General features: G+C 37.4%; 2 protein-coding genes across 2 annotated transcripts in view; one reads left to right on the forward strand and one right to left on the reverse strand.

The window, feature by feature from the left end:
• LOC120860714 (double-strand-break repair protein rad21 homolog) lies at positions 1–27140 on the reverse strand. Its single transcript, XM_040236461.1, has 14 exons — positions 26861–27140; positions 19471–19645; positions 14161–14290; positions 12904–13003; positions 11343–11449; positions 10844–11050; positions 10264–10389; positions 9815–9937; positions 8284–8507; positions 6943–7102; positions 6386–6531; positions 3323–3472; positions 2313–2396; positions 1–1692 (listed from the first exon to the last, which is right to left on the reverse strand). The coding sequence occupies exons 2-14, from the start codon at positions 19612–19614 to the stop codon at positions 1501–1503; spliced, it is 1893 nt and encodes a 630-aa protein (XP_040092395.1). The 5' UTR covers positions 19615–19645; positions 26861–27140; the 3' UTR covers positions 1–1500.
• The window catches only part of LOC120860711 (alanine and arginine-rich domain-containing protein-like), a 54715-nt gene continuing 53650 nt past the window's right edge, over positions 26630–27694 (forward strand). Inside the window, exon 1 of the mRNA XM_040236458.1 lies at positions 26630–26811. Within this exon, the coding sequence (XP_040092392.1) occupies positions 26630–26811 (182 nt within the window). The remainder of the gene's footprint in view (positions 26812–27694) is intronic.

The following is a 27694-nucleotide window of genomic DNA, read 5'->3' on the forward strand; positions in this document are numbered from 1 at the left end:
TTTACAGCTTATAACACAACTTTTATTAGAAAAGTTATACATAACATAGCATCAACTATTTTCAAGAACAATATTAAACCCAATAAGCAACAAAAACCAGACTAACAAAATGTGTAACAAGAAACTAATGACCTTTCTATAATCAAACATTCAATTATCTACAATGTCTTTATACAAAAGGAGAAAAATCCGTGGTTTACAGGCACATGATACTGAAATAAAGCGGCAATAGCAATTTTATACAATTACCATTCTCAAGAAACTGAATCATCAAAACAGGAATTACGAGTTCACAAATTTAAAACATCTCACATAATTTAAAATTATTGGGTATACAATGAAGTCTGAATGATTTTTTTTTTCCATACAAGTGCCAACACTTAAGCTAGAACTTTTAGTGTGTAATTTTGCCCTAAAAAGTTAAGACATGTTTTAATCATAACAGTCACATAATTTCTGGTGCTACCTGGTCTGTTAATATTTAAAGCCTTTATTTGGATGTTTTTCTTCACTTAATTTATAGGAAACTATTGGATTTCTGTTGCAAAGCTATTACAGTTCCAAACAAAGGAGTGTGCAAGCTTTGGACAAAAAGATCAGTACTAAAACTTACAATAAATATCAAAGAAGCCATTAGTTTTTACAGCACTGTCTGCTTAAAGGTTAAGTCTACCAGTTGTACAATTTCCCATCAGTCTGTACTTTCAGTTAGCATAGCAATTTCTATTTTCATGATCTGAATACTCAAATATGTCCAAACATCATTTTAAAACCTTGATTTATAGCTCCTGGAAAATTATAGATGCTTTTTATATTTATTCTACTCTAAAAAGTCTATTTCTGCTCATTTTAGAGTCTCACTAAAACAACAGATTTCAGCATAGTAAGATTCATTAAAAAGTTTCAAATGGAATGATTTACAAAATAGGGCACTTTAAACCAAGTCCTATCTTTTTACAGTTACAGTACAATTTCACATACCAACCCCCACCCCCGATGGTGAATTGTGAAATTATACTTTAAAACGTATCCCGAGAAGACAGTCTGTCTGGGGCACCATCCCCGAAGGACAGTGCTCCCTTCTAAGACTGCTGGGTGTTGCTGATGGGAAAAGACAATTTCTGTCAAAGATTCAGACTACTGTTCTTAACTGTCAGATGTTTTTTCCTGAAACATTCTCCTTTATAATGCAGTAATGGAGAACTAAGATTAAAAACGCCAACCTTCCGTTGCTACTCAATTATATGCGCCAATATTGCACACATCTGTTGCGGACTGATCTTGGGGTGCTTGCTTTCTCCACCAGAATACAAACACCATACAAGCAGTTCTGCTTAAAGAGGAAATGGGTAAATTTAAAATACTGGAAAAAATGAAAAAAGGCAGAGACTTTGTACAGACAAAAAGCTAAATTTTCTGGAAGGGTTTTGTGTGCCCTACACATGGGGGCAATTTGTACACACTAGTGAAATGAACACTAGCTCTAATGCTTCTAGCTGCTCAAATAATGTGGAACCTTGGTCCCGGTGTTGCAATGATATCACTGTATGGTTCTTCCTGTGTCAGCTCAATAGCTTGCTGCTTTTTAAGAACCAAGAAGCTGTAGAACTTTGCTGCAGCTTGCTTTCTGTTCGTGTTTCGGCACAACTCAAGCAAACTGATAGATTCAGCTCCAGTTTTAGCGAGAGCTCGCTGAAATAAAACAAGAGGAAGAAATAAAGTAATCAGCAGACCAAATCAGTAATTTTAGAAGCATACTATTTTTGTATATTATGTGAATGTTTCTCATGTTAAAGCAAAGGGACAATGTTAACACAGACTCATTTCTTTGTAGATTTAATTGAACTGATAAAATAGTAAAATATAGCACTTACAGTTTCTCAAACTTTCAACTATCCTTTGAATCTATTTTAGGAGACCCTGAGCATCTTGCCTGGTATTTCAGACACTCAAGCAATCTCCTCTGTATCTGATACATGAAGGCCCAAGGATAAGTGACACTCTAACCCTGTACAATGATTTGACAAATTTAATGATTCAACATATTAAATTTGCTCAACCAAAAATAAGATGTATACACACACCAAGGAGCTCTGCTTTGCAGAGTAACAATGGGAAAGTGTTCACCTGGATGCTTTCCAGGCTTGATTTTAGCCTAACAGCTTATGTATTAAAGTAATTTAAGTTATGTGGTTTTGGAAGGTTTCACAAAAGGCAGACTTGCTGGTTATGTAGCATGTAACTTTTCCTTTTAAGGAAACAATGCCAAAAGCCTTTGATGAAATTTTTTCTCTAAGCCTTCACTAGCATACCTGAAGACCATGAAGCATCTGCTGGGTCCTTTTGTTCCACCTTCTTTCCTCTTGATCCTGATCACCCCCTGAAGCATCTTCATCCTAAGTGAAAATGACCCCACACAAAACTGACAAAACTGCTACAAAATGAAGCATTTCTGTTATCTCCTGAAAGCTCTAAATTGTGTATTTTGGTTAGTGGAAAAAACACTTAGCATTTAGTTCAGTCTTTTTTAAATTACAGAAGAATGTCCTCTGTGCGTTTAGCTGATGATATGATTCTGTACTGATCTAGAAGCATGGGATCTACACAGTGTGGTCCATGGACTAATGCTGGCAGGCAATGGGTTATTGGCCGCTGCTAAGAAACATACCAGGTGTTTCAAAAGAAATGGGCTATAATTTATAATATATATTTAACTGTAATAGCCTGGTTCCCAGTCATCTGCCACCTACAAGACTGAGGTTGGCACTGGGCAAGAGCTGAGATACTCCCAAACTATGTTGGAACTATACACTATACATAATATCCAAAGGACCAGGAGTTAACAATCTCAAAAATATCAGAAAGTATAATTTTAAATACTAATTGAACACAGTCTGAGATACTCTAGAACACAGGTTGGAAGAACTCTGGGGTTAAATTCTTACTTTAAAACAATGTTAGGTTCATAACCAAGCCCTAAATGGTTATGAAACCTATGCTGGCATAAATTACAAATATGAACAGATGGTAGTGAGAATTAGTCTTGGAATAAACTTTAAACATAAAGGTTTAAATAAAATATTTGACAGGACATCAAATAGAAAAATATCTAAGTCTTCTATAACAATTTTAAAGACCCAACAAAGACGGGAGGGTGGGGGGTTGGGAAAACAAAAGAATTTGGCTAAGTTTTGCTTTTATTCAAACATTTTTCATCACTCTGATAATTAGCTCCAATATGAAAAATAACAGCAAGCTGGTGGAAGATTTTCACTAAATCTGGATGGGACTGTACTCATCAGATCTTTTTACATTTCCTTACCTCCTCCTCCTCCTCCTCTTCTTTCTCCTTCTCCTTCTCCTTCTCTTTTTCTGGTAAAAGTTCTAACTCTGGAATTAACTGACAGATATTTGGAGGCTCTTCTGGGGGCAGCTCTACAGGAGGTATCTCCATCTGCTCTGCCTGCTGAGGCTTCAAGCAATAAAAACAAGGCAATTTAAGGATGCACATTTTAAAGGTGGCTTCTTTTAAGTATGTAGTTGCTGCAGTTTTTAAAATGAAAAGAAATATTGGGGTCACACCTCCACACTTCCTCATAATCAAAAACTGATTACAAATCTCAACATTAGTTTACAAAAGAAAATCCATTCACTGTCTTATCCTAGAGCAAAGGTGCTTTGTTTTTATACTTACTATTTGCAAACACTTAACAAAAAACCCTCAAAACTTTCTGTATTAACATTTTAGGAATAAATAGAATCCACTGACTCCAAGGCAATGCAAAAAGGCTCTAACATTAATTAGCCTGGCACAGGCAACCATTACTGTATAAGAATGCTTTAAGGTTATTGCAACTCAGCTTGAGTGCTAAATAGGCCTTCGGGCTCTTCCTGAAGCAAATAATACAAATGAGACTATTTTTCTGGATCCATTTCTTGTATTTTTTTCTCTGACTTAAGAGAAACAAATGAGAACATTAAAATACTGACAAGGGAACAATTACCCAGAGAGTGGTACTAAAGCAACCCACCTATTATCTGCTCCCCGTCCTGAACTCAAAAAGAAAAATGTGCCCAGCCTTTTACAACTCCTTAACACCAGGGGGTGCTTAGAGAACTAGTTCTTAGAATTTGCAAGGAATATTCTTTTGCCAGTGTCTTGATGGAGGCTGAACCAAGAGCCTAAGGTAACCAAAAGTCTCCCTTTGTCCAAAGTAATGTATTCTATAGACTTAAGCTTGGGAAGCTTCAAACCAGACCACCTTTCTTTTCACTTACAATAGGACACTGAAGTGAACTTAATGGTAGCCAGTTAAAATGAAGTAGCAAGATGCTACTTTACTTTTCAGACAATGAGATAGCCTGAAACTACTTTGTACTATAGATAGGCAGGAATGTTTGCTACACAATAAACCAGAATCTGGAAGAGAACAGAGGCCTAGGGATAAATCTACACTATATGGTCAATTAATTTAGCACAGAAGAGCCAAGAGTATACAAGAAGGAGACGACAATCTCTTCAATAAATGGTGTTGGGTAAACTAGACAGCCACATGTATAAGAATGAAATGGATTAAAGACTTGAATCTACGATTTGAAACCATAAAACTCCTAAAAGAAAACACTGGTAAGAAACTTATTGGTCTTGACAGACCCTTTTGGATTTGACACCAAAAGCAAAGGCAATAAAAGCAAAAATAAACAAGTTGGACTTCATCAAACTAAAACACACTACAAAGGATACCATCAATAAAATGAAAAGGCAACCTACAGAATGGGGAAATATCTGCAAATCATTTATCTGATAAGAGACTAATATTCAAGATATATAAACAACTCAACTTAGCTCAAGAGCAAAACAAACTGAAAATGGGCAATAGATCTGAACACAAATTTTTCCAAAGACAATATACCTGATGACGAATGGTACAAGAAAAGGTGCTCAACACATCTCTAATTAGTCAATGTAAACAAAAACCATCTGACACCTGTCTGAATGACTAACCTGTTAGAACACCAAAAAAGAGGAGACAGAGCAGCAAGTGTTGGCAAGGATGAGGAGAAAACGGAACCCTCATGCACTGCTGGTGCAAATGTAAATTGGCTCAGCCATTATGGAAACAGTGTGGAAGTTCCTCAAAAAATTAAAACTTTAATTAAAACTAGAAATTGCACCTCCAGGTATTTATCCAAAGGAAATGAAATTACTATCTGGAAAAGATGCTTCCATGCTCACAGCTAAGTTATGAAAACTACCTAAGGGTCCATCAACACATAAATGGATGAAGAGAATATGATACACACACAGATCTATTATTCACCACAAGAAATTATGCCTTTCGTGACAACATGGATGGTTCTGGAGAGCACTATGCCAAGTGAAATCAAAGATGAGTCCTCTATGACAGCTGTATCACTTATATAAGCAATCTTAAAAAGCTGACATTCATAGAAGCAGAGAGTAAAATGGTGGTCATGAAGGCTAGAAGGTAGAGGAGATGAGAGGTAGTAGATGCTGGTCAGAGTATACACCTGCAGTTATAAGTAAGTTTGGGGGGATCTAATACACAATATGATGATTACAATCAACAATACAATTGTCCCTCCGTATCTGCAAGGGATTGGTTTCAGGATCCCTTCTAAATAGAAAAATTCATGGATGCTCAAGTATCTTACATAGAACACTTATTCCAGACAGCCCTCAGTATACATCCATGGATAAGGAGGTTCAACCAACTATAACTACATACTTGAAAATTGCTCAGAGTAGATCTTGTGTGACAAGAAAAAAATCTAATTCTGTAAAGTGATGGATAGTAACTAAACTTATCATAGTAATCATTTCACAATATATACATGTATCAAGTCATTATACTATACACCCCAAACTAATACAATTTATATGTCAATTTTATCTCAATAAAAATGGAGGGAAAATGTTCCATCTTGCTAACAGTTATTTATCAGCAGGAAGCTTGTTCTATTTTATTCAAAATGTATTTAACAGGTTCCTTATGTTGCTTTTCTTATTCTATCTAGAATTGTCTGATTCACCATGGGCTAATGTTTGAGAAATAAAATAAAATTAGAACCTAGTGTCAAGGATTCCATATTAGCCAAGGATGTTCAGGCCACTCTGAAGCAAGACTATCCAAGAAGAGTCAGAAAAAACCAAAAGCTTCTAAACTAAAAACAACTCCCCCTCAGGGCACACTGTGTTTAGATCCCTGGCTGCCATTCTTTCTCTCTGGATCCATTCCTTGCTATTTTCTGCCCAAACCAAGATACTTCAAAAGGTCTCCTTAAATAACACTTGCTACCAATAGGGATCCTTAAAATACTGTCTGAACATCCCAAACATTTTTTGATGGAGAGATGTGCTTACAGGGATCACGGGTTCTGGGTCAATTTGTCCCGCTTTTCGTTTAACTCCCTGAGGTGGTGGTGGGGGCATGGCTGACTCATCCAAGTTTGTTCTGCTGGTCTCCATCGACTCCTGGAGGCGGCTGGGCTCTTCCAAAATAGGCTCATCTACAATTGGTCATATGAAGAGAAGACTTAGGTCATACAGTCCTTAACAATACTTTAGAACCATTTAATATTAATATGCTACAACATAGGTACTTTCCCTAGTAAGGAAGACAGAATAAAATTTTACCTCCACAAAAGTTACTCAATTTATAACAATACATTTCAAAGTAGGAAGGAGCTTTAAAAGGACAGATGCCACTTCCAGTCCAAGGCAGGACAATCCTTTAGCAGACCAGCACTCAGCCAAGTCCTAAACCTCTACGCAATCAGAGACTATAAGCACGTATTTCCCTGTTCAAAATTCTAGTACACGTCTTCGTTCCTGGTTTCTTTACTTTGGCAATATATAGGTAAAATTTAAGCCAAATGTTCACTTAAACTTTATGAGGGAACTATTCTAATAAAACAGACCGATAACATCACGCTGCTGATGTTGCTGCTGTTGGTCCTCTCTGGGAACCTCTGGATTTTCAAATTCTTTGAGGAATTCATCCAAATTATCAGCCTCTCCTCCTTTCCTCCTTTTTCGAAGATCTTCTGGTACTAGTGGTGTAAGACAGCGTGTAAAGAGCTATAAAAAATTTAAAAATCAATTATATAATCTCTACTACAAATCACAAGAAATGAAAACCTACCACTAACATTACAATGTTTTAATAGTTGGTATATATATACATAAAATTGAGCATGATTTCTACTTAATGTTATAGCATATTCACAGTCCATTCTATAATTTGAAGTCCTGTAAGATTTTCATTGCAGCAATTTTAGAAAATTTCAGGATGAAATTTTTTTATCCATTGTCTAACTTGGAGATTTAGTTTTAAATTTACTGACCTGCAGTTTATTTTCACATTTATACACTTAAAACTCAATCTAACTGAAATCAACCCAATAGCTTTACATGGTACCCTTTCACTTAATGATATGGTAATTTTATTAACTATTATTTCTAGTATTTTTAATGACTGAATATTCCACTGAGTGGAAATATATATGGGTCTGCATATATATGCCACGTTTGAAAGATTTTTTAATATTTTAAAGTTCTTTAGAAAAACTTAACTGTAAATAATAATTATTTAACATCTTCATGGAGTAGTTTTTTCCCCCATATTTTAAATTATCTCCTCAGGAAAAATTACTGACAATGAAACCACCAAGTCAAAACAAAAAAACAAACAAACAAAAAAAACTTAAGAACCTTTTCCAAATGATTGTGCGTCCAAAAAAACAGCAGTTTTAACAAAGCTTGCCGCTTTAGAGACTTTCGATTATTAAAAAAAAAAATCTGTTCTAAGAATATTTCAACTCTAGAAAAGGGGTTGTAAATGAAAAGAAATTCTCATAAAGCCAGAAATCTGTATTGTGGGTAAAGTAGAACCAAACCATGTTTTAGCCAGAAAGCACCATCTACAGAATATAGACTTGAACCATGGTACACAGTAAGGCAACAGAACTAATAATTTATCACAGGAAGTGGAGGAGAGAGAACTATTACTAAAAACACCAGTGGCTTTTTAGAATAGTGAAAATTCATTCACATCTTTTAGAAATGTAGGTGTCACTTATCATAATCTTTCAGATCAGGTTTATGTTCAGTATACTGTGGTTTAAGGGAGAAAACAGAAGATGCCATATGGCTGGCTGAACATTACCTGATCAAAAACGATTTAAAGAGAAGGTTTTAAAGTTTATTTTAAAAAATGATCAAAATCTGTATGAAATTTAAAATCCTGCAAACGCTATTACCTTCAGTAGTCTGTTATTCCATAAAGGCTGAGCAGGTAAAGAGAAGAGTTTTTCCACTCCTCCTGTCTCTTTCCACATCATCAATTTCTTGGTGGGTGGTGCCAGATCCAAAGTAGTAACAATATCAGAATAATCACTAAGCTGGGCTCTAATTGTCTTGCTATCCAACTCTTTAACACTGTCAACAATGAGCTTCCGCTTCCTCTTGGCTTTTGTTTCTTTGACTGGCATGATAAAAGAAAATAAGGTCATTTTTCTGAGAGGCCAGCAAGAACTGTACAACTTTGGTCTCATTGTATTTCTGCCTTTCTACATGCCTAGAAGAAATGTTAAACTTTCATGAGTACACAATCTATTTTAACTGATGTTTCCCAAGCACCATATAGAAGCCGACATATGATAAATATTCAATAAAAATTTGCTGAATGAATATGTATAGACTTAGCACAGAATTGGCCAAAAAAAAAAAAAAAATCTAAGAACCAATTCATTTTTGCCCATGTAGTTTTATACTGTAAACACGAAACATACTGCACCTCATTCAGAGTTAGACCCAAGTGCTAGGTTTTGCCAATTAGGTGAGTGACCATTAAAAAAATTTTACTTTGCTAACCTCTTCATGGTATTAAATAAATTCCTCAAGATTTCATTCTGTCATACATTATATAACTCTATTGGTTTTAAAGATAAAATATGCACATCGTTCAAAATTCAAGAAGCTGTTACACAGTGACAGCCTCTGTCCAGCCCCTGTCCTCCAGCTACTGAGTTCCTTTCCTTGAAATTAAAAGTTCAAGTTCTTGTAACAGTTGGCTAAACTCAGCTGTCTTAAACAATGCAGTATTTGTCCTTTTATAGATCTCTGTGATATCTGTCAATAATACAGTACATAATTTACTTAATTACCCAGGTTACCCTACTACTGAAGTTCCGTGAGGAAAGACTTGTTCATTTTTATATTTTCAGTTCCTAAATCGAGTTCGTTACACAGAAAGTACTCTTTTTAAACCAGAAGCCATGTACCAATTTTGGTGATCAGATTCTAAGTAGAAAATCTCGAAAAGTTAATCTTGTTTTAACTTAGAAGTAATAACAATACCTTGAGTCACACTGTAAATAACTTATTCCATCCCACTGTACCCAAAAACCATTTAGAAATTTTTAAGTTTCACATCCAAATTACATATTGCCTCTTCTACTCCGAAAAGGCACCTCCAATTATACTTTGCTGTGCTTCTTATTTAAGCACTATAACTGATTTAGTCCATCTTGTTATTTTACTGAAAAATGCCTTGCAGTGTTTTTAAACTGTTATACATGTGACCTGTTTGCATTTTTGTAACCCCCAAAGACTGAGATACATATTTGCAGGAAGCCTGTTTCATCCTTTGGAAAGTTATTTCACAGCAACTTGTAAAAACATTCTGTAAGATACTAAAATTGTCATTGATTAAAGATTCTACGATAGATGCTGGACAAAGGAGAAAAGTTATTTAAAATGAGGAGATTACTGGAAAGTGTGTTTGCTCACCAGTGATATCAATAGGTTCCAAAGCAAAGGCTTCTTCCTCATTTGGAACAAGCGTTGTCTGATCAGTCATAGTTGGCAACGGTTCGACAGGATCCACTGAATCAGGACTATCAGGCCCACCCACTATAAAAACAGAAAGCTGGTCACAAAAGGCTTGGAATTTACTATACATCCAACAAATGGCAGGGAAAAAACCCCTGTGAGTAACTGAAAGAAACCCACTGGTACCAAAGAGAGAACATTTTTCTAATTATAAGGTCTTTCCAGTTGACCTACTGGCCAAAACACAGGGAAAGCACAGGCTTAAATACGTAAGAGACTCAAGCATAAGCACCTTTTCAGATTCACAGTTCATTAAAAGCTGAAATGGTTAGTTTTTGGTCTTCTACATGAAATATGTTTTTGGATGCCATACAATCACATGCAATCACTGAGCACGAAATGCTTACTTGACACGTTATCATCCTCGTCCATATCATCGTGTGCAGGCTGCTCTGGCAACATCACCCCCGCCTCAGACAGGGCAGGGGGATCGTCAAAGATACCGCCATCATTATTACTAATCAGCTTGTCATCTGAAATAGGGAATGTAACTTAGTTGCAGTTTAGAAAAGAAATGCTGAAAGATCAATAGCCAATCACTGGGAAAATAAAATTATGTCAAAATGGATTAAATTTTTTAAATTTAAATCTGTATTCAATATGCATCTGTTCTCTTCATGGTAGTATATGGAAGTATTAAATACTTCCACACATGGGAAAAAAGTCTCTTTCTTAATTTTAAAACTTAACAGACACAAATAGAGAAGCCTGAAGAATTAGTAAAACTTAAAATTCCAAGACAAGCACTTATAAACAAAATTAGGTATTGCTAACATTTTAAGGTTACAGGCTTACAGAAAACTTCAACTGAACCAACTGGTCACGATTCACACATATATACCTAGAGAGATGCTCAAGACTGAGAATTAGCAGCCACTCTAAAACACTGCAAGTAAATAAAGAATTTATCATCGTGTAGTGACTCACCTAATATACCACCATCATTTCCTTCTCCAAAATTGTCATCCTTATATTGGTCTTCATATTCTAAATGGTTAATTTTCTCATTAAGATTGCTGGTGCTCTGCTCAGGCTCTAATAGGAGATTAGAAGCACCAGTGCTTGCTAACATGTCATCATCCTCGAAAGCGCTGCCTTCTCTCATTATCTCACGATCATCCATTCCAAAGTCACCTAAACAAATTTTAGTCAGTCATTAACAAAAAAAGTTAAAAATACTGCTGACAGAAAAGAAAATGCCTTATGATTTAATTATAATGCTGTATTTGCCTAATAAAGTCTTATGTATCTTTGAATATTGAAACATCTGGTTTAAACTTTAAATCTTCAGCATCTACATTGCATAAACCAATTCTGAGGCGTGATCAGAAAATTCAAATAAGATCCAAATTTAGGTTATCCTAAATATGTCTAGTGACATAATTTAACATTACAGCTAGTGGCTAATGATCTCCTTCTCTGTTACCGAAGTCATTTTCTTGTAGAATACTGATGTTTCCAACTTCTTCTCTCATGGTTATCTCTTCCACTCTACTCTGGTTCAGGCTGAACTGCTGGGCCACATCGATGTCACTATAAAAGAATTCCCAAAACACTTCAGTCTCAATTCTCACTGTATTGTTTTATAAGGGAAAACATATCTCAAATTCTATTCTATAAGGGGGGAGAAAAGCAAACACACAACCTATGGAGCCTAAATATTTGACATTAAATAAATACAATCCAAGAATCTAAATGATTTAGAAGCAAATTTCATTTGTGTTTAAATCTTAAAAATGTTAATGACCAGTGAGCAAAATATAGTATGCTGAAATCACTACATAAAGCAACATGGTATACACAGAGGAAGAACTTAGAGATGCCTGGGTTAGAGAACCATGGGTTTTCATCAGGGCCCTGCAATTCATAGGCTATGTGAACACTGACATTAACTGCCTTTTCTGGAACTTTGTTTAATATGAACCAACCTCAGATTGGGTGATAGTGGCAGCATGCATTTAGTGGGGGAAAAAAAACACCTGCATATAAGCAGACCCTTACAGGTGAAACTGGTGTTAAGGGTCATCTGTACACATTATATAAAACAAATTATATAAAAATGTACTGATAATGAAAGAAACTGGATGATCAGTACCTGGAGTTCATAATACTAATTGCTCTTACTTTTTAGCTGTGTTAAAAAGGAAAAATTCCACCATAAAAATTAAGAAAACCAAAAACAAAAAAAAACACCAAAGTATAAAGAGAAAAAGTAAAGCAGTCAAATAGTGCTGAGCACTAATTAACACAATAAATTCAAACTAAGTAATAAATTTACATTTAAGCCACAGATTGTTTTTTTAAAAAGCCAAAAAAAAAAAAAAGTTAAAAAATAAATGGGGCTTGATGTAGAGGGTTTCTTGGTTAATTGTGCTACTTAATCACTTGGTCACAGTCGCATTCCCTGTCACGGTCATGAGACCTGGCTTCTGAAGACTTGAGAAGAGGCAGACAACTCAGCAAAGCGTGCGGTTACAGTGGCCATCTCTGTACAACTTTCTGTTCTCAAATGTGTGTTGTGACAGTGACCTTCACTCGCTCTTTGTATAAAGTTATCTCACATGTTTATTAAAAAAAGAAAAGAAAAAAACTTGTGGCTGAGTATAGCTTGGTCAAGATGATAAAATGCTAGAAGACGTTAGTAAATACCTCTGGAAAAAAATCATGAAGCTACAGTTCAAGTTTATTGATATCCTCATGTAAAGCAAACAGCTAGACAGCTGTTCAATTTACATAATGGCCTAAGCAAATCAAATTCTCCTTAGCAGTGGTAAAGCTGACACCGTTTACATGGTTTTCTTACAGAAGAAACACTTCCTAGTTATATGTTTCATATTTATATACTATCATAAATACAGCATGTGCATTCTGGCTACATGTTAACTCAATGTCAAAACACCCCAAGAAAGCTATGTATCTGGTAAGCCAGTAATGTTTTTTGGTACACCAAGTCAATAATTTAAAAAAAAGAAGAGAGAGAGACATACTCTAAGTCAGGCAGTGGCTGATCAAAATCATGAAATTCTTCAGGTAAAGTAATGGCATTGTACGCAGCTTCTCGATTTTCCTCAGGCAGGTCAACAACACCTGGAAAAGTAACAATAAGCTTCAAGCCCTGGCTATACCAAAGATTATCAAGGGGTCAAGGAAGGTAAAATGTTAGTTTAATTTCCTAAGGTTAGATACCAGGAGGGTTGCTTCAGTAAAGCACAAGTACTTTAGGTTTTTCTAGAATCATAATTCACACTACTTGAATCACAAGAAAAAGGTCAAAGCACTAATTATGAATTAAACTGAGAAATCTTTAATAAAAGGACATAGCAACAAATAAGTATTAGTAATAGCTTTCTATATAAGCATGAAATTTATGAGGAAAAGGAATGACTGCAAGAGTATCCCAAACGTTAAGAGGAATTATTTTAGAAAAGTGGGACTGAATTATTTTTTATTTTCTTTACATTTTCCCCTATATTTTAAAGTGGTCTATAATAAACATACATTGATTTAAGATAAAAAGAAACAAAATGTTATTTTAGCAAAATACGCTTAGTAGCCACAAAGTAGAAAACAATCAAGTATCATGTCCTCTGCCTAAGCATTTTACTTTTAATCAAATCTTAGAATCTCAAAGATTTCACTATTCATGTTACAATAATTTGAAATAGAAGAATACATCAGTAGAAATTAACAGTATAAAGCAGCTCTCCTACACACTGAGATTATTTTAATCAGAATAAAATTTCATCAAAATTTAAAAAAAATTATACAATTGTAATTATCTATGCAGATGGAAGTTTGGTTCTAAGGATTCAGTTTTAGAAATCAACTATTACTTAAAACAAAACAACAAGGAAATATAGAGAACATTTAATAAAGTTTTAACAACTTCAGTTAAAAGTGAATTTGATTTTAAGACATTAAAATTTTAAGATTTTTTTTCTGAATTGTATTTTTTAAAACATAGAACAATGAGTTTTCAACACTTCAATCTCTGATGACTGCTGAAAAAGGAGTTAAAAGGGTAGCTCCAAAGGAATAACAAAAAAGGTCTGCCATAGTTCCATCCACAGAACAAAACTGAAATGGGCTATCTTCCTTGAAACACTGCCTCTCCAAGCTTTGCCCAGTTTTGAAGGGCTCCTTGTACTGCAATTAAACTATGCCCATCTAGAAATACATGCTTAGCAGTTTTTCACCCTCAACACAGTAAACTTCAAAGTTAAAACAAAAAAAGTCAACAATACCTGGCCGAAAAGCCATCTTTATCTTAATGAATGCCTCATTACAATCTGCCAGGAGGTATTTGGCTTTTCTGTGATAGATTCGAACTACTCCCAGTAAGAGATGTCCTGACGTTCGGAGTGCCATCTTCACCTGCGAATTAACATTAATTTATATAGTAATGTTCTGGTTTTAGAGAAAATTTCAAAGCCTGTATGTTGTGCAATTTATAGGCAGTTTATATCTCTTCATACTTTTAACCATTTATTTGAAGTTACCTCATAATCACGACTGAGCGACTTCACTTTCCCTTTCATGCACTGGAGAAGGAAATGGCAACCCACTCCAGTGTTCTTGCCTGGAGAATCCCAGGGATGGGGGAGCCTGGTGGGCTGCTGTCTATGGGGTCCGTACAGAGTTGGACACGCCTGAAGCGACTTAGCAGCAGCAGCATAATCATGTATATTTTTTCTCACCTGTAAATTTCCTGAGTATAGCCGAAGAACAGACTGACAGAAATCCATGAATGAACATGGATGTGAATGTACATATTAAGCAAGTATTAAGGCAACCCATGAAGTGCTATCATTAGCACACTAAGTTGTAACACTTTTGGATGCCAATCCAGGGTCACTGCTCCCTGCCAATTAACTGAACTCTGATTCTGTGTGGGAAGTGAACATCCCCAGACTTGAAAGATGATGGTCTTGTTCATCTCTGCTGATGCTTGTTTCTGAGTGGGCATATAACTTAGTTCAACTAACAAGGCGTATTAAGTAGGTCAGAGAATTCTGAGATTTTCCCAATTAAAAAAACAAAACAAAAATCTCCACAAAAAAACACTCTCTTCCTTCTCCCCTCCTGCACTTTGAGTAGGTGGAGCTTACAGCTGCTTGCAGTGGCCCTGTAACCACAGGGCATAAGCATGAGGACAAGGACAAGCAGCCAACAAACTAAGAAAGGTGAGTCTAGGTGAGTCCTTGGATGACATGTTTGAACTGCTGAATCAATCCTAGATCTTCCTACTTCTAAAACTTCTAGTTAAACAAGACCGCTAATTTCCTCTCTAAGCCACTTTTAGTTTTTATTACCTGACTGGAAAGCATACTAACCGATAAAGGATAACAGTACTTTTTTTTTTTTTTTTAACAAGAAATCACACTCCTCGGCCTGTATTTTATCGAGGTGCGTCTTGACCAGTGTTTATGGGGCGAGTATAGACTGGGGTCCCATCACTTCATAGGAAATAGATGGGGAAACAGTGGAAACAGTGTCAGACTTTATTTTGGGGGCTCCAAAATCGCTGCAGATGGTGACTGCAGCCATGAAATTAAAAGATGCTTACTCCCTGGAAGCGAAGTTATGACCAACCTAGAGAGCATATTCAAAAGCAGAGACATTACTTTACCAACAAAGGTCCATCTAGTCAAGGCTATTGTTTTTCCAGTGGTCACGTATGGATGTGAGAGTTGGACTGTGAAGAAAGCTGAGTGCTGAAGAATTGATGCTTTTGAACTGTGGTGTTGGAGAAAACTCTTCAGAGTCCCTTGGACTCCAAGGAGATCCAACCAGTCCATCCTAAAGGAGAGGAGTTCTGGGTGTTCTTTGGAAGGAATGATGCTAAAGCTGCAACTCCAATACTTTGGCCACCTCATGCAAAGAGTCAAGTCACTGGAAAAGACTGATGCTGGGAGGGATTGGGGGCAGGAGGAGAAGGGGACGACCGAGGATGAAATGGCTGGATGACCATCACCGACTCGATGGACATGAGTCTGAGTGAACTTCAGAAGTTGGTGATGGACAGGGAGGCCTGGCGTGCTGCGATTCATGGGGTCGCAAAGAGTCGGACACGACTGAGCGACTGAACTGAACGGATGGACTCCACTAACAAACTGAACATCTACTGTTAAAAGACAGCCATTGTGCTTTTTTGCGTTTCTTTTCCATGGGGATGGTCTTGATCCCTGTCTCCTATACAATGTCATGAACCTCCATCCATGGTTCATCAGGCACTCTATCAGATCCAGTCCCTTAAGAGTTATAAATTCTTATTTAAAACTGTAATAAATTTCTGACTAAATCTAAGACACATCCGATGCTGAATCTCTTTCCCCAATTAAAACACTGCTCTTAATTGAAAAATGAGACTCTCCCTTTATGGCTTGTCTTAGGAAATTTGAAATTAATAATGACTAGGCCTAACCCTTCATGTGAGAAAAAAGGAGGCAAAAAACTCAACCATGGTATGCCATTATCTTGTCCAGAATTAGCAACTTTTAGAAGGTGGTATACAGAAAACAGAGTAGTGGTTACCTTAGAAGAAGGGGACAGGGGAGAGGCAAAGGGGCAGAGGGATCAGCTCTATGGGAGAGGATGGAAACAAAACTTTAGGTGGTGAGCTCGGTGCACGGGATACAAAAGTAGAAATACAAAATCTATTCTATAATGTTATAAATCAGTATCACCTCAAAGTAAATTACTTACAAATGAAGATAATAGTTTAAAAAAATGTGGTGTTTGGGCTAAGGCTTTCTTTCTTTCTAGATTAGTTTGGTTCATAATTTAGTCTAGAAGGAGGTAAAATGAGGAGTGGAATTTTTGCTGCTGAGCTTGCTCATTATTAAGCATGTAGGTATGATCAAGAACACAGGCTATATACATACAAGAACAGCTCTACAGGGGCTAAGAGGGACCGTTCCAACCAGAGTGGGGGAAGGCACGGAGTTCTGAGTGTACCATCTGTCTGACACTTGTTCTGAACGACTAAATCAACATTTCCCCATGAGAACTGTACAACCAGAGCAAACATTAGAAATTTTTAGGTCATTTCACCCTGTGGAGGTATCTATTGTGATACATTCGATCACAATAATCCAAAATCTAAGAACAGACTTAGAAATGATTTTAAAGTTATAAGTGTCCCTAATGGCGTACAAAGTACCCTGCACATATTATGAAAAAATGTGTTTTTTAAAAAGCCAAATCAGCTTCAGTATTTGCTTATGGATTTTGTTAAAGATTAGCCACACATATCCATTTCCAGAAAAGAGTGCAATTTCTCCTTTCTCCGTTTACTTAATTCAGTAAGCATACCTATAAAAAGAAAACATTTCTCAATTTGACCAGCAGTGCACACTGGTACAACTTCCCCACAGAATACATTGTTAATGCATCAGATATCTTAAAAATAAGTATATCACCTGCTCCAACAATCATATTCCTAAAACATCAACATTAAAGAAAGACACAGAACAAAAGATTTTACAAATAACGGTTACCAAATGGTTGTTTTTTAAAGAGCAAAATAAAAACTCGTAATCATACCACTTAGAGCAATCTTTAGTAATATTTTAACATGCCTTCTAGGCTTTTATATGTGCATACACACAATTTTCCTTTTTGTGTGTGTATGTGTACATAAAACTGCATATTGTTCTGTAATGAGCCTTTATCCAGGAAAAGCTCTGTCTATAGTATTATTGTAATTTTTAATGGCTGCATTAAAAAACCAGAGCAATTAAGAAAATTTGGGAAAAAATATGGATTAGCTCCCTCCTTTCAAAAAATGCAGCTGGTAAAATAAATCATGCACAATCACAACTATAAATTACAAGTCCATTATCCTTTATCTGAAGTCCTAGGAGTCAAATGTGTTTTGGAATTCAAAGCTTTTTTGAATATTATAGTCAGTGCAGTACACACGCCATTTATCAAAACATTCCCAGAAGTGTCTGCAACAGCGCCACCCCCCAACCCCAAATCATACACCTTAGTGTTTCCACAGTGAATTTATGAAAACACAAATGACCTCACTTCAGTTAAAGTCAAGTGTGTTTCTGGGCTTTTCTCTGTATTTTAAGTTCTGTGCATAAGACACTACGACACTGTACAATACAACTGCTAAAACGATGGCAGAGTTATGAATAGAGCTCTTCCTGAACCCAGTCTTGTTATGAAACATACAATGCAGTTTTTGTATACATTCATTAAAAGGGAGAAAATTACATGTATAACACATGCACCCATGAAAGTCTAGAAGGCATACCAAAATACTAAAGGTTTTTCTAGGTGGTAGAACTAAAGGTCACTTATTTTCTCATTTGCAGAAAGCTTTCTAATTAGTATTGTCTTAGAAATAATAAAACATCTTTAACACCATAAATTCTACATTAATAACTCTAAAGCTGGCTGAAGTTCCATAGAAACTTTATAATGTACTCTAATTCCAAATCAAACTTTCACTTCTCCCCTGTAAAACATTTTTCCACATAACTTTTCTGAACAAGTCTCTGCTACATCCCAGCTTCATTCCTGGATCCTCTTGCTCTTTCAGCAATGAAGAACTACTCTCATTTAACTATCAGTTTTAACAGTAGCTCCCAATGCTGATCCAGAGATCTGGAATCTTTAAAAACAGGAAAACTGGTAGATTTATGTGTATATGCATATGTAAAAATACAACATAAAGGAAAAGACCTTTAAAACACAGACGTAATATATGTATAAAAAATGACATTCAAGGACTATACCTTTATTGTGAGATTAGCCCTTCATACATTTTTTAAAGCAACCTGTTTGTTCCTTAATGAAATGCTAATAATGTTAGTAGCTTTGTGTCTGTGTGTTTTAATGGTCCTTCTTTGGCAACACAAAAAACATGTATTAAGTCATACTATTTGTGAAATCCAAGGGTGGAAACCACTGCGTCAGAAGTTTCAGAGGATATCAAGAAAATCTCTAGAAACAGAGCAGCAAACAAGGCAGATAAGGTTAGGACATTCCCAAGCCTTCCATTCTAGGGGCACACAGTGATTAAGTATTCAGGGAAAGGGCATGGCCAAGTACAAAAGTTCTATGATGGGAAAAGGTTGGTATCTTCAAGAAATAGCAAGCAGGCCGGTGAAGCTGAGGTGGAGCAAGTGTTCTGGACACTGTTCACCATATGGATAAAGTAGTTAGATCTGGCCCCTGTAACATTTTCCAAATGATGGGTCCTTATTTTGATAACTTTATATAAATTCTATAAATTACTCAATCAAGAACACCTAGACACATATTTAGTACAAAAACATCTAGAAAGTCAAATATAAAATATTTGGGTACTGCTAGACCATCCTTATCTGTCATTAAAAGAGGCAAATGAAAATTATCTTTGTATTCACCACAGAATTTTTAGAGAAGAAAGTATCAAATTCAAACTCTGGGTAATCTATGGATTTTCTTTACCCCCAATATACACAGATGCCTGCCTAATAAATCATTTTTATAGAATTCCATTTCACACATCAGTGAACAATCAACAAAGTGAATAAAAATATCAACATCAAACATACCTTTGGTGAGATGATACTCTCCACACTGCTCTCTAAATTACACTCAAACACATGGGCTTTGGTTAGCTTCTTATCCCAGTGGGCCGCAAGCCAAATTTTGGCCAGCGGCCCTCTTTTACTGAGGACAAAATGTGCGTAGAACATTGTTCTGGTTGACTATGAAACAGGAGGAAACCTGAGGGGGAAGAAAAATTAATATAAATGCCACATGAGAACTGAATTATCAAGATGTACAAGAAATCGGGCTTCCCTGACAGCTCAGCTGGGAAGGAATCCACCTACCATGCAGGAGACCCCGGTTTGATTCCTGGGTCGGGAAGATCTGCTGGAGAAGGGATAGGCTACCCACTCCAGTGTTCTTGGGCTTCCCTTGTGGCTCAGCTGGTAAAGAATCCGACCCGGGTTCAATCCCTGGGTTGGGAAGATCCCCTGGAGAAGGGAAAGGATACCCACTCCAGTATTCTGGCCTGGAGAATTCCATGGACTGTATAATGGAGTCTCAAAGTGACACGACTGAGCGACTTTCACAAAAAATCTGAAAAGTTTCCTTTTAAATCTGAGAACTATGTATGAAAGGCTCAAGTGACGTAGAGTATAAATTAAAAGAAAGAAACCCCTATTGTTTAATTTTGATAGCATTAAGAAAAAGACTGCTCCTCCCATACTAAGGTGAAAAGGGGACAAAGGTCAGATCACTTTCATGCCACACTGTCATCTTATAATAGAAGTGCTAGTATGTTTTTTCACTTTAAGTAAAAATTGTCATCAGAAAACCTACTCTTTTTGAAGTTGCATCCAGTGTTAATTCTATTCCAAACCAGATTACTAACTGTGAAAGTAAGAAGTTTGCTTTTGGCCAAAAGTTAGAAAATTTATTCCTCATGATAAGAAAAAAAAGTCCAGGAAAAAAAACACTCAAGCACAGATATTAATCAATGAGGAAATTTTCATTTTAGAACCCCATTTAAAAATGAGATTCTCAGCCAAATGCATTATACAATAATTGCTACCTCTTGTCAAGCATTTTACATTTCACCAAGTTGATAAGTAAGTGGGTTGGCCCCATTTTACAAGTGAGTAGTTTAGAAAAGCTGAGCCTTAAAAAGAAGCATTATCTAAGTTTTCTCAACTCAGGAATCTGGAAAGCACTTGCCCTCTTATATTTAAATACTAAATCTAAAACAATGATACAGTATACAATTCATCATGACTGAAATATTCTTAGTAGAAATACAAGTATGTTATTTTCCTTTTAGTAATCTAATGTATAAATACCTAAAGCAAAAAAACAGCCTGAAATACTCTTGCTTAGGGAACACACTAACTGTGTCAAACGGTCATTTCCCTTATACCATGTAGTTTTTCTTTTCCACAGATTTTTAAAAATCTTTCACCAAATGAATTTCTATTTTTTTCTAAAATGTCCGTAACTGGAAAAAGGTAAGTCATACCTCTACAGAAAGCATGAAAAGTAAGTAAAATTTTAAAACTTACTTCACACCTATCCCTTGCTCCCTACCATTCCTAAGTTCTGGCCAAACACTAAATTTTCTTTAAACTTTATCATTTTTAGAATGTTACAAAAATGGAATCATACAGTATCTGACTTTGGAATAGCTTTTTGGATTCAGCATCAGGTTAAAAAATCTATCAAGTTGTTTGGTGCATGTATTAATAGTTTGTTCCCTTTCGACGCTGAGCAGCATTCCCTGGGATGGGTATGGTACCACAGTTTGCTTAGCCATTTTACCTATTGAAGGACATCTGGTTGTTTCTAAGTTTTTCGACTATTTCAAATAAAGCTGCTATAAACACTTGTGTATACAGACTTTTGGTGAATATAAGTTTTCACTTTCTAAGACAGATAGTCTGAGCTGTGACTGGACAGCACAATAAATATCCCTTTAATTTTTAAAGAAACTTTAACACTGCTGCTATCAAAATTCTAATGAGGCTTTTTAAAATAAGCTACCGACAAGATTTTTCTAAAATTCGTAAGGAGAGGCAAAAGACCTAGAATAACTAAAACTAATTTGAAAAACAAAAACTGTAAAGACTCATTCTACCCAATTTTAAGACTTATTTTAGAGGTATAATAGTCAATTACTGTGTGACCAGAAAGACACACAAATCAATGGAACAGAGTAGAGAACACAGTAATATATCCACACAATTAACTCCAACTGATTTTTCACAAAGATGCAGAATTCAAAGGAGGGAGGTAGTCTACTAGTTTTTTTGACAAATGACACTTCAGTGATTAGGTATCACCCCACAGGCAAAACAAACAACAACAAAAACACAAAACCCTCAACCCAAATCTCACACATTATATAAAATTTAAATTAGACTTAAATAGAGAACTATAAAATTTTAAGGGGGAAAAAAAACCACAAGAAAACACCTTTAACACCTGAAGCTTTGTAAGAATTTTTAGACATCACACCAAAAACATGTCCCATAAAGGGGAAGAACCTATTATGAAGGAACCCACTGAGGATGCAAAGACAAGACAGAAAATGAAAAAACATATGTGCAAGCCACATATCTGAAAAGGACCTGGATCCAGAATATAAAGAACTCCCAAAACTAAAGAGTTTAAAAAAATAATCCAACTAGAAAAGGGCGGGTATTTCAAGGAAGAGAATATACTGAAGGCAAATTAAGAACAAGATGCTCAGCACTGCTGGTTAAGAAAATGCAAATTAAGACTCAATGAGATATCACTGCACACCTCTCGTAAGAGCTAAAATAAAAAATAACGGCAACAGCTCATGCTGGTGAGGGTACAGAGAAGCCGCATATCTCATAAATGGCTACTGGGAATGCAAAATTTCCTTTTGAATTAGCTTAAGAAAAAAAGATCCAGACTAAGTCAATTTGAATTTTCATGCTTTCATAAAGGGACCCTAACTTTAAATAAGAACTTTGCTTACTGTATTTTCAATTAAAAACTGCTCATTCTTTCCAGTATGGTACAGAAAATACATATATACTAAACATATTCCAGGCAAGAGATTTCACACCTGTCAAAAATGTTTGGGAGAGCGGTGGTACAAGAGTAATAAGGTCAGGTTTGCCTCATCTTGATGCCAATAACTTGATGGAATTTTCATTCTCTGAACCAGATGCTTTCAGGGGATCATTAATTCACACCAGGAAAAATTTTTCAAAAGGAAAAAATAGGCTTCATCAACTGCCTAAAGTTGTGAAGTTTTTCTTGCACATGTGGAGTTAAGAAAAGAACTAAAGAAGAATTCAGGTCACTCTAAAGTAAAAGGACTAAACCTCCCCCTGCCATCAAAAAACAGAAAAACAGCACCTCAAGTGTACCTTATACCCTAGTAAATCAAAATATGCTTCCCATAATCAAGAAGAGCCTCCTATGTTGTAGCACTTCTACTTCAAGCCTTAAAGTCTGTTAGTATAAAAATCAGACTGCCTCTATAGCATTATAAATATAATCCACAGGATTGTGCAGAAATCCAATATGGCTTTGAAATGTTACTAAAAACACTGACTTAGAAATCAAGGCGGTGACGCACAATAAGCCCCAAGTTTTACTACAGAAGTCATGTTCCAAATAAGTTAAAAGAACTCTTACTATTTAGCTCCTACAAGACTCTGCTGCAGTCAAATACTAAATATGTATTTAATGAAAATGGAAATGAAATACACCAAGTGAGCTCATAATTGATACATGTAAAAAATTTTGGAAATTTTAGAAATTGAAACTGGCATGTCTCAACAGGTGTCAGTAGCTCACGGCCAGCACTTCAGCTGCTGGTTAAGAGTTCCATGCTTAAAATATCCCAGCTATGTCCAGACAGAGATTCCTAAACAGATGCTTTCTTGGCATTGGATGGGGAGTAACTAAAGCAGAGTGGTGCTAAAATTAAATCTGGGAAACAATTAGCAACAGGAAATCACCTTAATAACTAAAGGAAGCCTGATGGACAGTAGTGATCAACTACTGGCTTATATCTAGATAAGAGTAAAATTTGATCATCCTCGCCTTTTGCAGCATTTCTTTCCCTTACTGATACCAAACCTTTAGCCTGCCCCCCACCCCCACAAAAAAAGGTTGATTAAAAGTTCTCAAGATTCTAAATTTTGGAACTCCTTTACAATAGATCTTAGCAGAAAGCCTACATTTCTGCTTACCAGAAACATAGCTTACCAATTTCATAATTTCTCAATTTTTTTCTAAAGCAGCAACTTTTTAAAACTGATCCTAAAAAGTAATTTAAAAAATCTGATACGAAATGGCAGACTAGTATTTAGGAACATATTCAGGAACGCAAAAAATGGCAATTTCTTTAAGATATTTCAGAAAAACCAAAGTCAAATTACAGCTCATGTTTCTACAATGATGTTAAATCATTCTAATATTTCACTCATCTGTTAGAAAGCAGGGCAAGATAGTGGTTGTATAAATTGGTATGCCCTCTTTGAAAGGCAATTTGGCAAAATTTTATACTCTCCAGCCAGAAACTGGGCTTCTGTTAATAAGCCAAAGGTATACTTGAGGACGTATAATAATGACAGATCAAAAATTAAGACTTACTAAGCTCTAAGGATTTTATGTGTCCATCCTCTTCATGACAGTCTTAGAAGATAAATACTGGCCCATTTTATAGACCAAGAAAGCAAAGGAGAGGTATAAGGAACTTGGCAAAGGTCACCAGTATTCAATGCAAATGCAACTTGAACTTCAGAGCTCACAGAGCTCTAACTAAATGTTTTGTTGCCTTGCCAGCTCGACTACAACAAAGTATTAGAAAAAAAACTACCTAGCCCCTAAGACGGAGAAAGCAATGGCACCCCACTCCAGTACTCTTGACTGGAAAATCCCATGGACAGCAGAGCGTGCTAGGCTGCAGTCCAGGGGGCCTAAGAGTCGGACACAACTGAGCGACTTCCCTTTCACGCACTGGAGAAGGAAATGGCAACCCACTCCAGTGTTCTTGCCTGGAGAATCCCAGGGACGGGGGAGCCTGGTGGGCTGCTGTTTATGGGATCGCACAGAGTCGGACAGGACTGAAACGACTTAGCAGCAGCAGCCCCTAAGAAATGATTTTAAGCAAATAAATACAATCAGGCAATAGAATTCAATGCACTCTCAAAACAATGATAAAGTATTGAAAAAGAGAATTCTCTCTATACATGTATGTTAACATGCACTTGCACGAGCATAAAATATCTGCAGAGTGAAAACAGAACTGATGAAACTGGTCACCTTTGAAAAGTAGGTCCAGTGAGAAAGTAAGGCCTACCCTTCTGCACTGCCGGGCTTTTTTTTTTTAACTTAAAGCATACACAAATGTCACCTATTCAAAGTAAAAACAATTCTATTGGGAGTGCTTTCCCAGTAACTAGTGAATTAGGCTGGTTATTCTGTGGTGTTCATTTTTCCTAACCATTAAAAACTGGAAGGTGGAAATTCAGTGATTACTAACCTTGGAAAACATCAACATCTAACTCAGGTAAGAATGGAACTGTCTTCTGCGGGGTGTTTGGGGGGAGGGTCTCCAGAACAAAAGGTATTTGCAATGCTACACATTAGAGCTGCGTCCCTTTTGATACTAAAGTTCTTTGAAGGAGCGTTTTACAACCAGATAGTCCTAGGTTCAAGTTCAGCTCCCTCCTTAGCAGTTCTGTAACTGTTGAAAGCGATTTAACATGTGAGTCTCAGCCTTCTCAGCTCTAAAATGGGGATGTTTCCTAAACAGGATTTTGAGAATTAAATAAAACATCATACCCAACACAATGCCTTTACAGACGCAGTTACTCTGAGAAAAAAATCTCCTCCAAAGTATACAGAAGTTATCAAGAACATGCCTAACAACTCTGATAACACAACACTTAAACATAAAACCTTCATTTTCAATATCAAGAACTTTCCTTTCTGTACCAAATTATAAAAGAGAAAACTCATAATCTTTGTGTTCCAATAAATGGGAAACTCACCAGGAGAATCTCATCCTCAAGAAGTTAATTCTAGAGTGCAGTAATGTGTTGCCTCTAAACACAAAAATGGTAAAGATTATGCGCTACCAGCATAATTGACTTGTATATAAAAAAGCACAAAGTCCACTGAGTTATTCACTACTGTCATCTCATCTGCAAACTCTTAAATAATTTAATCACTGGATATGGCACAGGTCCCCATCAACGTCTTTTTAAAAGTAATTGATTAGCAGCCTCCAACAATTAAGCAAAGAAATTTAATGACCCTACAACTTCAAAAAGCTTCCCCAATCTGTCTTCAACATTCTGCACAATCATACAGCTCACTGGCATTGACATTCATTGGAAGAAAATAGAAATTTATTTTCTGCAATTCAATGATTACTCTATAAACAGCGTAAGGAGAGCAGATGTTAAACTTTGGCTTGCAAAGAGAAGCCGATAAACACTAGCCTTTACCAGAAACCCTTAAAAACACAAGCGCGTTTTCGAACGCTGGTAGCCTATCTATCAAATCTAAAGGCGGCCAAACCCTCCAGCATTTCCCTCTTTGAAGAAGGTCGCGAAGTCTGGTAGCACAGCTCGACAGTGTCACCCCTGAACTATTACAGATCCTTCTCAAAGCCTTCTCAGCGAGGAAAAAAAGACACCACTTATTTGTCAGAAACACACACTTCCCTCCCAAACACAACATTCAGTATCCTCAATCTCCAGGAAAAGTCTGGGAGGAAAACCAATTATGCTAATTTCCCAAGAATCAGAGGCAACTTCCCTTGGTCGCGTTTTCTATTGGTCTAACATTTGCTATCCCCATCGTAACCATTTTCCTTAAAAAAAAAAAAAAAAAAAAAAACGGGGAAAGGGGGAGCAGCAGCAGTCCCCGGCCGGGGGCCCGGCGCATCCTCCGGGCCCGCGTGTCCTCGATCCCCGCACCCGCGCGCGAAAGACGGTTGCGGCCCCTCGGAGCTGGTATCGCGAGCTGTCGCCGCCTCCCGCCCCGAATCCCGCGTCCTCCCAGACAGCCATTTTCACCCGAGGAGTAGGCGGCCCGGTCCGAGAGCGGGCTCGTTTAAACCTCCTCCTCGCCCTCCGCGGCCCAGGCTTTCCCCTGCTCCCCGAGGGACCCGCCGAGTAACGGCTCCTCTGGCCTAGAAACAGACCTGGACCATCTGTTAGCTAACAAGAGACGATGCGGGCCCAGGCGGCGCGGGTCCCGGCCCAGGGACCCGGGGCGGGCGGCGCTGCCGTCCCGGAGCTCAGAAGAGAGGCAGCACGGCTCCGTCTCGGGGCGCGGGCCGTGCCGCGGTCTTCCTCGCCCTCCCGCCCCGCACCGGAGTCCGGCTCCCCGACGGCAAGACGGCGGGGATCGGGGTGGGGGGGGGGAGCTGGAGCAAAAGAAGGGGCCGGCCGTCTATCTTACCTTGCTCTCCGCCGGGAGTTGGGCGGGCTGGGTGGCCTGGGGAGGGGAAAAGGGTCGGGGAGGGGGCGGGGAAAGGGAGGGGAGCCCTAGTGCGGTGTAGCTTCGCAGCAGCTCCCGCTGCCGCCACAGCCGCCGCCTCCTTTTCCGATTCACTCAAACAAACAAGATGGCTGCCGTTACGCCGCGGCTCTTCCTGCCGCCCAAATCCTCGGTTCAAATCGGCAGGATGTTTACGGTCAAAAATGGCCCCTGTGCGCCTGCGCAGCCAGCCTAGGACCCAGAAGGAGCGACGCAGGCGCAGCGACCATTTCCTTTTCCTAGGAACCCGCCCTCTGGTTGAGCAGCCCCGGACTGAGCAAGCGCAAAGGGGGTTCTCTTGCTAGAGGGTCTTCTAGTTTCGCGACCCTGGCAAGTGGCTTGCGCGCAGTGCTTGCCAGTGAAGCGCTAATTGGATTCAGTTTTATTCTTTGGCTTATTTTAAAGGGGAAAAAAAAAGACAACTTGTCTCTGTGCAGTTTTATGTGCCCCTGACACATTCATTTTAATGATTCTGTAGCAACTAAGGTAGCATAAAACCATTATATAAGTTATTTAAATGCAGGAGTTCATTCATTCAGTCAACCTATATTTATAGACGGTCTTTGAAACACGTTTTAGGGTCTGGAATCTAATGACTATATAATAAGATAATATCTGCCTAAGTGCTATTTCCCAAAGTGCTTAAGAAAATACAATGGTCTTGCCCCCGCCTCCTGCTCAAGCTTCCTGGCCCCTCTCTACCTCACTGTGCTCCAGTCACTCTGCCTTTTAAATTACCAAATGCACTACGAACGC

This window comes from Oryx dammah, unplaced genomic scaffold (assembly GCF_014754425.2).
Source record: "Oryx dammah isolate SB20612 unplaced genomic scaffold, SCBI_Odam_1.1 HiC_scaffold_11164, whole genome shotgun sequence".
Classification (NCBI taxonomy): domain Eukaryota; kingdom Metazoa; phylum Chordata; class Mammalia; order Artiodactyla; family Bovidae; genus Oryx; species Oryx dammah.

Bases quoted from the DNA above. Each gene is read 5' to 3' on its own strand.
- LOC120860714 (XM_040236461.1), bottom strand. From the start codon at position 19,614: ATGTTCTACGCACATTTTGTCCTCAGTAAAAGAGGGCCGCTGGCCAAA. The intron at 13,004-14,160 runs GTATTGTTGACT...TTACTTTTCCAG, and splicing joins AAAGATGGCTTTTCGGCCAG to GTGTTGTTGACCTGCCTGAG. The intron at 10,390-10,843 runs GTGAGTCACTAC...TCCCTATTTCAG, and splicing joins AAATGATGGTGGTATATTAG to ATGACAAGCTGATTAGTAAT.